The 13,420-nt window shown below is 38.5% G+C and overlaps 1 protein-coding gene across 1 annotated transcript in view; it reads left to right on the top strand.

Moving 5' to 3' along the window:
* Positions 1-13,420, top strand: part of CELF2 (CUGBP Elav-like family member 2) — a 377,390-nt gene that overhangs the window by 57,340 nt on the left and 306,630 nt on the right. The window contains exons 2-3 of the mRNA XM_050914110.1: positions 1,226-1,288; positions 8,941-8,976. Of these exons, the coding sequence (XP_050770067.1) occupies positions 1,226-1,288; positions 8,941-8,976 (99 nt within the window). The remainder of the gene's footprint in view (positions 1-1,225; positions 1,289-8,940; positions 8,977-13,420) is intronic.

Genomic DNA, 13,420 nt, shown 5'->3' with positions numbered 1-13,420 from the left:
CCTTCCTGACTGTCAGTTCTTCTAAGGTGCCTATATTTTAGCATCTCACTTTGTTCCAGAAGTCCCTCAGCTTCACAAAACTTCAGAGATTCCCAAATGCATGTCTCTGCCCAGTCTGCATCGGGTAAGAAAATGAATAAGTATTTGAATACATAATAGCTGAAGTATCCAAGGTGTTCCGATTCAGTAAAGTATTTTGAGACTGGGATGAGAAGCCATTTCCAAGCTTGACATTTCTTAGTGCAGAATCAAGAGTTACTTCTCTGAAATAGGTTTAAATAAAGCCTCCAAATTTTTTGAGTGGCTTCAAATCTGTGTATATTAGTGAAAACATCCAACTCCAGGGAATACCAAAGTTTTGAACTGTTAGCATGTGAAATTAGAGGACGGGGTGGTGGGGAAGAGTGAGGTGTGGGCATTCAGTGGAAAACAGTTGTTAGGGTGGCTTTTTCTTTTTGGCATTCATCACTGAAGACATCAACATTTGACCCAACCAACAGCTGCTACATCATAAAAGATGCTTGTGTAGATGGTACATATAACTGCTCCCCGCACCCTACACAAATATGACAGTCTTAAATATCAGAAGATATTTACTGCGGCCCTGTACAACATCCTAGAAACAAAGGAAAGAATCTAGGCCATCACCGTCTATAGCACTTGAATAATTTCTATGTCTTTCTTCATAGATCTTATGCATCCTTGTGATTATATGACTTCTTGGGATTGTTTAGCCTAGAGAAGGCTCCGGGGAGACCTTATAGCAGCCTTCCAGTACTTAAAGAGGGCCTACAGGAAAGATGGGGAGGGACTCTTTATCAGGGAGTGTAGTGATAGGACGAGGAGTAAGGTTTTAAAATGGAAAGAGGATAGATTTAGATTAGATATTAGGAAGAAATTCTTTACTGTGAGGGTAGTAAGGCACTGGAACAGGTTGCCCAGAGAAGTTGTGGATGCCCCCTCCCTGGAAGTGTTCAAGGCCAGGTTAGATGAGGCTTTGAGCAACCTGGTCTAGTGGAAGGTGTCCCTGCCCATGGCAGGGAGGTTGGAACTAGGTGAGCTTCAAGGTCCCTTCCAACCCAAACCATTCTATGATTCTATGATTCTTCTGTAGAATTAACACATGGCCCAGAGTTCTCCTTCAGTTCTATATTTGTACAACTGATTTTGATCTCAAATTATTGCTGAGGCTTCAGGTGTGATTCCCCTCCTTTCCTTTGTACAGTGGAGAAGAGACGGTGGTAAAGTGCAACACTGCAACCGCTGGAATTGGTAATATGAGCTACAGGTCAGTCAAATACCAAGTGTGCAAAAGTTTCTACCCAGGGAGGTTACAGTAAGTTTAATGAGCATATGGGGAGGAACATCTGCTCTGTTTTGGATGATTTTTCTTCTCATCTTGGAGAGAGACAGAGGGTATTTTCCTCTCACTGAGCTCACACAGCTCCCTGAGGCAGGAGCCTGTGCATCACTTCTTTCTCTCCCTGCACTAACAGGGTGAGGATGTAGGAGTTGGTACCGCGGTGGATTCTCCTACATGTTCTTCCTGCTGCTTGCTGTGCCCCTGAGAGCCAAATTCTGTACCCATGGTGCTTCCTTCCTCCGTTTCTGAGTCATTAACTTTCAAAATGCAGCACTTCCCTGAGAAAACACACGGCAACTGCAGTTCCTGTGCTGCGACAGCCGTATCTGCACATCCACGATGGCAGGGTCTGACCTTGGAGCAAAGCACCAAAGTGGGATCTTTCCTCATTTCTTCTCTATGCCCTGGCATTTCCCCCTGATGACCCTGGCTAAATTGCATCCTATACGTGCCCCTGTTACCAATCTATAAAATGGACACATTGCTGTGTTTCTTCCACCTATTCATTTTTATCTTGCTCTTTAATACCAGAGCAGAAGATGTAAGAGAGAGGAGCTTTCATCTGACGTCCTTGGCGGGTGCTTAGACAAGAGGCCAAGATCTTAGCTGGGATTTGTAGGTAAATTGCAAGGAGTGAGGATTTGGCCTGAATTACGCTTTAACTTGTAAGTTATAATATTGCTATCTTCAAAGATGTTGGGGGGGGGGGTGTAAATTGAAACTTAAATTTTTATGAAATATATAAAAGATTCACAATGACGAAGGCATGTTTTATTTGGAGTATTATTTGTATATTGGATGTACACTGGACTTACACTGTTTTGGTGGCAGGTGCTTATCACTGAATACACAGAGATTTCTTTCCTTCTTACCTAAGGAGGAATGAAAAATTCAGAAGTAGCAAATTTAGAATAGTGAAAAATGCAGCTTTTAAAAATAATCATGGGAGCAAACAACAAGCATGTTTGCTCATGTCCTTTATCTCAGTCAGCTAATCTTGCAGAATGTCAGCTTGTATAGAAATAGATTTTTACATATGAACTTGTTACATCACTTCCTAAAAAAAGAGTATTTAGCTTGTACTTAAATAGCACATTCAGAGACTGTTTATGCAGTATTTCTGCTGCAAATGTATGATCCTTGTTAGGTAGCTAAGCTCTGTGTGAAGTTTTAAAACTGCAATGTATTTATTTGCTGCTTACTGTGTGAAAGATAAAATACTTACAAAAGTATCAGTTTGAAATCTTGATTTTTTTTTTTAATAATTTTTTTTAAAAGATGAAATTGTTTTCTACCATTTTGATCTTTACTGGTCATAGGGAACAATTCTAAAAAAAAAGATATGTTAAAAGCATGTGATATAGAGAAAACAAAACCTTCTGTGAAATCCATCAAATTAGTCACGGCAAAACTGAATGCAAAATTTAAACCCCGTATTTTATTCTAATGTAGCTTGTTTATTTTGCTGCACTCTAACAAAGCTGAGAAACTATCCAATTTAAGACCAGTGAAATGTCTTGTGTCCCACAATGGTATTTCAATACACGCTATTAATTCTTCCAAGTCAACTTGGATGTAGTCCCCCATGTGATTTTAGGATGAGCAGAGACAACAATGTGTCTTTGGAGGTGCCATTTTTCAGCTGAAATGTGAAATCAATGTCCTGACCATTTGTGGTCATTAAAAATCCCAGGGCACTTTTCTGCAAGAGTAGAGGCATTGACTCCCAAGTCTTGGTGAAATTCCAACTAAGTAATTATATTCCTCCTGATACAACCTTCCTTTTAAAGCTAATTTAATGTTCCTCTTCAGCTGTTCTCCCTTGCTTTAAGTGGAAAATCCTTCATTTCCCTTTGTAAACTTTTCTTTAGTTCTGCTTTATACTGACAATTAGTAGCCGTCTTTTCTCTTGCCACATCACTGATGCATGTCTATGCACTAGCAGTGAGCATGTGTGCAAGCACGGATCCCTACAATTTAAAAAGCTGTTTATTGATGGTCTGGTTAAAAGCTATTGAAATTAATGGGATGCATCCCTTTGAGTTGGTGGTCACGGGAGTCGTCAACGCTGTAGCTGAGAGGTGTTGCTCAACGGTATGTTTTGGACCCCTCTCTACCCTGATTTTCTTGTGTTGCTGAGTGTAGTGTAGCTAGTTGGTGGTACGGTGTCTGCTCCCTGTCTGCGTGTAGGCAGAGCCAGGAAAGAGTGGTCGAAAGCATCAGGTGCTTTGTTTGTTCTGGCAAGCCAGATTTGCCCATGGGGCAACACAAAAAACGACTTCACGGTCATGCAATATTTGGAAATATTTCAAGGTAGAACTTCCTAGTTATCAACATTATTGCAATTTGTTACACACACCTTATCAGCACACTTGGCATATCCAGTTATGCCCACAGTGGATATTCCTGGAAAAATACATAACTTTTCAAGTGATCCTCTCAAATACCTCGTTTCTCTTCAACTTGTACTTATTTCTGTTCACAAATATATCCCTTCCAGTATGATTAATGCTTGTGCCAGGTGTAGGACTCTGTTTAGTAAAGGGTTGAACGTTTCACCCAAACCAGAAATATCAGCCTAACCTTTGGGGTTTTTTTTGTTCTTCATGGAAAATGAGCATAAGTGATAGAACTAACTGCTGCTACACTTCCCAAGGAATCAAATGGGTCATGGTCACTTGTCCTGGAGAAGATAGGACCTTCTAACCCTCCTGGCTGAAATGGTGACTGCTGGCTCTGATGCCTACAGCCGTGACCTCAGGGTTTGGATGCTTCTCTTCACAAGCTGGAAGACTCCCATATTCTGCATCTTGGGGGTTTTCTGCTTGCATTTGTGCTGCTTTCTTAATAGCACACCATACAGATCCCTTCTTCAACTTCGCCCTTATCCTTATGGCCTTATCCTCATGTGCCTCGTGTGCCGTAGGCAGGCTTTCTCCTCTCCCCAATGTGTGAGATGGAAGAAGGAAGAACAGTGACACGATTGCAGGAATGTGTTGCTGCCTTTCTTTTTGCATCTTCCCCAGCACCCCTACAGATTGCTTAGCTTGAATCCATATGCTTTCCTTTTCACAACAAAAATTGTTCTCGATGGAGACCTAAGGCTTTCCAAATCACTAAGGGTCATGATCTTGCAGAAGAAAAAATTGTTTCTAAGCATAGTCTTGACTCGCATGGTTTGAACTCAGTACTTGCTAATTTTCCTGGCATGCATCTAGCAGAATATACACAAGATTATGTCAGCTGCCCTTTAAACCCCTGCCCTGTCTCTTGTGCCTCAGTTTACATCTCTACAGAAGCACAGCGTAGAGTATTAAACCGGACAAAAATATTGCACAGTTAAACCTCCGAGCTGCGTTGTGCCAAACCTTGCACGTAGGTGGGTAACAACAGCTGTCAGTCAGCCTCTGAGAGAAGAGCACCATATGATTTCTCGGTGAACAAAACATTTAATACAAACACAACACTTTCCAAATATTCTGAAGAGTTTTCCTGAACAACTTTCTTTAAACAAAACTAATAGGCAGTGAAGTCTGTTTGCTGATCTTTATGCAGATCTTCCCACTTCCACTTCACTATAAGGTTTTGACTAAAATATTTATACTTTTCTGCTTTGGTACACATCCTACTCTGATCCTACGGGAAGGATTTCTCAGCCTGTAGAGAGCAATGACAAAATGTGTGTGTGGTGCTTGGTTTGCCCACGCTGGCTTTCTGGGTTTTGAGAATAGCTATGTAGTCCTCTCTGGAGGGTGCAGAGCCTCTTCAGTAGGTGAAAATTCCTCACAGGTCTAGTGAACAATTTGTAAACCTGCAATTTGATTTTTTTTTTTGGAAGACCACATGTGACAGAGTAGCATTTTGGGGTGCAGACCTCCCACCCAGCACCCTCCTGGCTTCAACAGCACTTTCATCTTCCATATGTACAGACCATGCTGCCCCAGATCCATCCTGCACAGCTGAACACAAAATGCTAGGAAATTGTAAATGACCTTCCTGGAAATGCTGCGACTGTGCTTTGTAATGTCACCCTTCACCTAACAGCTTTTCCAGGGTCTTTAGCCTTGTCCTTTTCTGTCCCATTGCATTGTTGTGCATTAGCTTATCCCATTTGCATTGACACTGATTTCAGTGGAATTCAGGGCAGCCCTGACAAAGCATTTAGGTTTCTGTCCTCACTCTTTTTCAAGGTCATCCTTTTGTATCATAGGCAGGACATGAAAATACATGGTCTTATATTCACTTTCCCTTTGAGTATTATCCTTCTCTTGTTTTTATCCAAGATTTTTTTTTTTCCTGTAGATACAGTAAATTATGAGTTATATTTATTGTATGTGTCATTTGGGAGTACTAGGGATCTGAAAATTGGTTGTATAAGTCTAGCTTCAGTTTCTTGAAATACTACAGAATGAGTATCCATTATCTTTAAATAAACTTTAAGGGTTTTCTTGATGAGTAATTTGCTCCATAAGATTTTCTTTTTTAAACTCCCATGAAATATATTTATAGAGCAGTGTTTCAATTCCTGATATTTATAGGACACTTACAGTGGACATTAACCATCTTTAGCAGTCCATGTACCATTTATTTCCAGTGACATTGCAGGGATAATTGTGTTTGTTTTCTAGGAAAATAATATTTTTAGTGTAATAATCTAAAGGGGGTTTTAATTATTTTTTTTATGGTTAAAATGTCTATTGAGCTGATGAGAAACAGTGAAATCATTGGATAGCTGGGAAGTAATCAGACTTCCTCTCTTTTACTTGTGAGTTTTAGAGTTGCATTTGTGTTTGATCTGTATTTCAAAAATCGTTACCTTACATATTTTTGTTTAAAATTGGAATTTGATCTGACCATATGTGAAACTGGCAACACAATTAATTACATTAAAAATGTATATGCTAAAGGCCTGCAGTGTCTTTGTTTAACGTTCTGATCACGTTCAGATTTTTTACCACTGTATTGACTATTTAATAATTGTTTTCATAAGGCCAGCATCTCTTGTAGAGAGGGTTATTTAACAAAAATTAAAATCTTCAGAAATTTAGATGCACCAACCACTCGCTGCTCTGCTCAGAAGCTGACTATGTTTCCAGTTTAACATCCTCTTTTAAACCTAGCTTATTCTGCTTCTTGATGCTTCCTGCAATACCCACCTGCGATTTGCCTGGTTGTCTCTTTAAGCTGGATGAGCAACTGCTATTTTATAAAATGTGCTCCCATACCCTAAAGCAGTAAGGTTTGTGTTATTTTGTTATTAGAGCGATAATAGGTAGCTAAAGGCTAGGGAGTCCCTTCAGAAGAAGAAACAAAGAAAAGCCCAGGCTGACTTTTTAGTCCAGGTTCTTTCCCCAAAAAAGCATTTCAATGAAAGGAGATGATGCCTGTGATTAGTGATGGAAGGGAAAAATTTCCTGACTGTTGGAACCATTTAGTGATCCAGTTCTTTGACAGGTTACAGAGAATATCATATTAATTCTTTGAACTGTATAAGTTATGAGTAGGGCTTGGAAAATAAGGTGGTATGATACCAATGTGCAGGAATTTAATGAAAATAAAATATCTAAAATGTACAGCTGTATCAAATTACCCCATAGAAACCAAGTCTGTATTGCTCCACTCTAATTTCATTTTCTTATCTCTTTCCATTCTCTTCCTCTTGCTTCTGGCTCTCACCTTTGATGTCATTTATATCACGGACTTTTTTCATCACAGGCACCTGCTAAATACATACCTGTCTGCCTTTGCTGGGGTGGGAACTGGCTCTTCCGCAGAGGGCTTACATATCTCTTGGTCTGTTGCTGAATGGTGTGTGCAAGAAAAGGGTGTGAGCTATCTCTTTTCTCTTTTTTTTTTTTTCCCCCCTCTTATTCCTCTTTGCAACCACTGAACACGATTCTGCTCTGTGCCTTTTGAAGCAAAACACTGGGAGGTTTAAGGCAACCTTCTGTGACCGGCAAACTGCACAGCTTGAAGATAGAGACTCAATGAAAATGCAAAGCTGTGCATGTTTAGAGGGACCATTTTATCTTCTCTGACACTGTAATGGAGTCTACAAATGCCAGTGTAACCATTAAGGAAAAAGCCTGGGTGTCACTGTGGGGTGCTCAATAAAAAAAAAAAATAATTAAAAAAACAAGACCCTTGTAGCTGCTCATAGTTCATATAGTGCCAAAAAGCGTGGGGAACTAGAACTAAAGAGAAGCTCCGAATTATTGTGTTTTTAGTATAATAACTCTGTAGTTGCCCCATCAAAAAAAGTGGCTTCAAAACATGGTAAAGCTCTACAAGAGCCTTCAAAAATATCTGTCTTTTTTCTTCTTTTTCTTTGCATTCATAAAGAAATTAGGCTTGGGGGTTCAATCTGTATTTATAAGGTTTATACTCTTGCAACAAAAATGTGTAGGCTTGGTTCCATACTTAGAGATCACTAGATCCTTAACAGGTTTGGGAACTGTTAAGGCAAGGAAGATTTTGAGACCTGTCTTAATTACCATCCCCTCACCCCCCCAAAAAAAAGATTAGATTTTTTTTTCCCCCTGTATGAAAAAGTGGACAGAAGGATTTTCTGTTCCTCAGCTGTAAACAAGAAGAGAGTATTGTTTTTCGAATTGTCCCATACCACAAGTTCAAAGCTACAGGTGTGAAATTTTGCAGTTTGGATCTCAGATGAAGCAAAGAGGGCATGAACTAACCGGCTGTCTTTCGTGCAGCAAACTTAAACATAGGACAGAGATTTCATAACTGGATGAAAAAAGTGTGAAATGAGATGGACCTCTGGTCAAGTCTAGGACAACGAACCCCCTTACGCCTCCTTGCTGTATTTTAAGGTCTTATACATGGGAGAGAAAGGAGAAATGGAGCTATCCAGCTGTTTTCCTGATGTTTGGATAAGGTCTAAGCAAATGTGCTGGGGAGGGGAGCAAGGACATACGGTGGTGGTAGATCTGGGGTATATTTTAAGGACTGTGTACATAGGTAATGATAATGTATTTAATTGTGGTTTAATGTGACATACTGGTCACTGGCCCACTTTCACTATCTCACACTCAGTTTCCCTCAGACAAATTGCAAACCCACAAAGCAGATTCAAACAAGTAAATTGGATCAAAAATCACATATTTGGAAAATAAATATTGCCTAAAACCCAATATAAGAAGATTTAACATTAAACATTTATAACATGGTTATAAATCTGTCTAATGTCTTGCTTTTGCTGCAGCACTGAAAAAAGGGAACTTTTTCCACTGGAAAATTGGCCCAGTGCTACGTTTTGGCTATGTAGGATCATGCAGTGCTGGCATTTGAAATAGCGATAATTTTATGCCTAAAAAATGAGTAATTGAACCATTGAGAACTTTATTCTGATGAAATCCTTAGATCACACTCCATCATCTGTTTTTCACATTCTTGTGTATATGATCATGCGGACGTCACATCCGCAAGTGACAGATTTGTGTATAAAGCTATGTATATGTGTCTGCGCTCCTATAAAATACAGGCAGTATAAAGGTGTCTTTAAAATTTTATAGCTTCTTTAAACACAAGCTAATTTTTCCTCACTTTGTGTCTTTCAGAGAGACTGCCACAGAGTTATCTGGAACATTACCAAGGTAAGCAAGTTGCTCTGAACTGCATCTGTGTATCAATGTCTGGAAGGTGCTGAAGGAAGCACGACCTTTTGAGCCAGAACATGATCCTTTTCCTAAGGAAAACTGCTGGGATACTGGGAACTGGGGGTGCAGAGAGGAGAACACACACTGCATGCCATAGACAGACAAATGACTGTGAAATACTCGGGCAACCAAAACTACACCGCTTAGAGCGACGCGTTGAGGTTGCTTTGAGGCTTAGCGCAGTTGTGCACCTGATGAGAAAAACCCCAGATGTGGCTTTCTTCCAGCTGTGCAATTATACCCATTGCAGGTGGTTTGGCTTTTGCTTTAAATTTCACCTGAGGGATGAGGGGAGGGAAACTTTGGAGGTAGGAGGAAAAAACACTGTGATCTTAAGGTATTTTCATTTTGGAAAGCAGGAAAGCAGCTTAGACCAAATTCTTCTGTGCTGAGAAAGCTTTTCATAAAAGAGTAGAACTAGACAAGACTCCCAGGCTGCGATAGAGGTTTTTGAAGAGAGAGCTGCCTACATATTGTCAGAGGCTGCAATAAAATGCTGTAATCATGCAGATAGAGAAAAGGGGGGAGAGAAGGGAAACAAAAAAATCTGATATGGTAACCTGTCACTTAGCAGAGATGCCTGGTGAGTAAAAAAAAATGATGCTCTCAGTCCTCTTGCATCTTCTGCCACAAGTTTTGGTCTCTGAGGTGCAGGGGATGTTAATGGGGTCATGGTCTGGGGGGGGGGGGGGTTGTTATCCTCTGATTAGTACCAGTGTTGTAGTTCATACAAGATACACTGTAAAAAGAGTATTTCAACAAGAAAGTCAGTTTAAGCATGGTAATACATGCAAGTTATTTCTGCTTCTAAGGCAGAGAAAAAATGTCTGCCTTTATGGTGCATGTGGTGTATATTAGTTGGCTTGTCTGTATTGATAAGCTGTAAAAATGTAGATTTTCACTGTATGAGATGATTTTTCCCCCTCTCTAATGTATCGCTTTGTTCTGGAGGTACAAACTTGTGTGATTTAGATTAGTTCTTCATTTATTAGATACCTTTCTTTTTATGACTTACCATCACTTGATATCCTCAGTTGTGCAAGCAAATATGCTGGTGAAATTTTGCCAGGCGTTTGAAGTGCTGACCAATGATCAGGCCTACCTGACACAAAAAAGATTTTATTCCTCTTCATTGCAAAAGAATTACAATTCTTCATACATACAAAAAAAAAAAAAAAGAAAATAGAGATTCAACAGAGAAGCGCTCTCCTTGATTAGGAATGTCAATAACAGTGCTTAGCTGTATCTTTTACTGGTTTTAGTGCTAAAATATTTCCAGTTTGAGTTTGACTGCACACCCCAATTGCTTAGCTGTTATATGACTAATATACTGGAAACATTAAGTCCTTGTACTGCAGAAATGAATTCCACTTTAAATTAAAGTTAAAATGAGAGATATAGGTGCTTGAATAAACATCCAGTTTCATACTTGCCATCAATGATTGCCTAAATGTGTTTTTTGAATTATTACAAGGCTTTAATTTCAGCTGTGGCAAGATGTCACAAGCAAAAATCAGATTATACAAGCAGTGTGCACAAGGCAGTGTAATTGTGTTATAAATATGAAAACCAATGATCTTGTCTTGATTTAAAACAAATGTTTACAGTTGTGCGCAGGGTGGCTAGTCCTCCAGCCTTCTCGGGGATTCACCTCGTCCTGCATTTCTCTAAACAAGCAGGTCCTGGGGGTTTTTAATCTTAGGTTGTGATGTATTAACCTTGTATTTTTTGTTCTTCGTTCAAACTTCAAGTGAACCATTTTGTTATTATTAATTCATAACAGTGAAACAGTCTAATTTCCCCACCAACACCACATCTTCTTCCACCTTCACCCTGAAACTTTATAGCATATGAAATTTTAGGTGTTGCACCTTGAAATGATGAAACTAATAACCGCTTTCCCATAGTCACTGTGCTCGTTGTATTTTGTCTAATGGGGCAGAAAAAGCCCTCTGTAACGCTAGAAATCTAACTCTCATTTGTGCAGGCAAACATGATGCCTTTTCTCAGGGCAATAATGACTCGTGGATGTATTTGTGGCCAGGATTGATCAAATCCTTTTCAAGCATTCATAAACCTGGTGAAAGGGGTTTCACTGCAAGCGGTGTAAGTGCAAGCAGATGTGTCTGTACTTGGAATATTTTGTCTGACTGTCAGGAAGGTTTAGGCACTGGTGGCATTAATTTTTTTGTTGTCATTAAAAAAAACAAAACTGATGAAAAAAATTCTCAAAAACCCCTTCTGAATTTCTCATAGTAGAATTGAAGAATAGAATTTGGGGATTTGTTCCTAGAAAGCCCTGTAAATAGTCAGAAGTTACAGAAGAGAATATTTTTAGTATTTTCTCTTCCCCTATAGTAACCAAGAGAGGTTACATATGTGCATTTTTGAAAAAAGCAAATATAACAAACTGTTTTGGTAAATGGTGACTTTTTAATATAGTTATTTTCCATTAAGTTCTGCTGATTGTTCTCTGATAATGACATTTAAGAGGAAGAAGATATTGCCTTACTTCTTGCCACTGAAGAATATGTATCATTGATAGGCAAAAGTAGAAAAATCTGAGTTGGTGGACATCATTTAGAAGGAAAGCTAATAGATTAACTTTGCCTGTAGAAAGATATAAAAATATTCAGCACAATTATATTGTGTCAGTTCTAATTTCCCAGTTATTTCTGATGATTTTGGGGAGCTCAGGCTAGAGAAGGAATTGAAAATTTAAACTTAAAATATGATAAAGAAGCTTTACATTTTTATATTAAATGACATTATTATATCTATGAATGTATATTGTTTTTTTTGAAGAAAGGCTTTCTGTGTGCAACAGCACATCAAAGAATGGATCTTCACAAGGAAAACTTTATAATAATATTAAGTTGTTCATTGCATGACCTATTTAGAGTACTCAGATACTTCTTGTTGTAGACTACATAATTAAATTTTAAATGGAACATGATAAAGAAATTATACTGGTGATCTCTAGAGATTAGAATACCCTGTTTGGATCTTTATAAGAGTGTAGTGAAGGCATACTTTAAAATTTAATAAAGGTCTGGCCTATTTTTTTTTTTCCTTTTAGATGTTCTATAGCTGCTATGGCAGTCCTATTTCAAACTGTATTTCACTCTCAACATTACATAGACGGTACCCGCGATAACAGACCAAACTAAAAGTATTAGAAGAAATATAGCTTAGCTTGAGAAATCCACCATTTAAATGTGATACAGAACAATTAATGAATGAAGATAAGCTCCTAAAATCTTGTGGTACCTAAGCTTGTAATCACCCTTTCATAGACCAGCATCTGAGCGAAGCGGTCGAGGGGAGCAGTAAATTAGCGAGGTGGAGTGCTGGAGCGCAGTGCAAAGCCCTATGGGCACGAGTGAGATGATGTTTGGAGCTTAAACGAGAAAATACTCAGCTTCAATATCAAAGGAATGATTTCAGTCTCTAGCCACTTCTGTTTGTTTCTGTGAAAGTTACTTTAGATTTAAAGAAGAACAAATATTTTAAATATAGACTAACTGCATGGATTATTTATTTGCTTAATACTAGGTTAGTAATGATAACAGCAGTAAAATCTGGGCTACTTTTCCACTTCTATGTAGTGGCTTAATTTTACATTTCACTCAGGGGGGGAAGTAAAGTTTAAACGGTCATTTCCTCCTCTAAGCTGTTCTTATTTACCATTAAAAAAATTCAAGAGAATAATTTGCATAGATATTTTTCATAGAAAAAATTGTAGAAAGATCTCTGCAGCCCGTGCTTAAATCTTGAGCATAACTCAGGAAAACTTGTGTTTTGAGGTAAAAGCCATCTTAAAACTGTCATTTGAAAAATTTTTTTAGAAGGGTGGGAGGAAATCTGCAATAAAATATAATGGCATGGATGCGCTGATGTGAAAACAATCAAGTATGTTCAAAATGGAAATTTAAATCTTTAGCTTGTCTTAGAATTGTAATAATTTGCAAACTTCATATATTTTAAACCAGTAGTCTGGAGTAGGGTACAAATTTTAAGCCCGCTTGAGTTGGGGTTTTATCCTCCACCTTTCCACAAATGTCTTTAATAATGTCTAAGTTCCATTTACTGTAAAGACTTATGTTCTTGCATGTCTACAGCATTTTGAAAATAGAATTTAAGTACTGAAGTCACTTTGGTACTTTTGAAACATGTTAACCTGCAACTTCACCATTATTTAAATCTAATGCAACTAAGCTTTTATCTAAAGGGAAAAGAAGAATTGACAGCCCACCATATGACAAGCAAAATGAAATCTCTTGATCACTAACTGTCAGCAGTCTTTCTAATACCATTGTGTTAGGGAATGATATGTCTTCCAAGGAGCTAAGTACACAAGGTTTTGAATCATTTCTGTCTT

Source organism: Gymnogyps californianus, chromosome 1 (genome assembly GCF_018139145.2).
Source record: "Gymnogyps californianus isolate 813 chromosome 1, ASM1813914v2, whole genome shotgun sequence".
In the NCBI taxonomy this organism is placed as follows: Eukaryota; Metazoa; Chordata; class Aves; order Accipitriformes; family Cathartidae; genus Gymnogyps; species Gymnogyps californianus.
The sequence above is the reverse complement of the archived record's forward strand: the minus strand, read 5'-3'. Positions and strand labels throughout refer to the sequence as shown.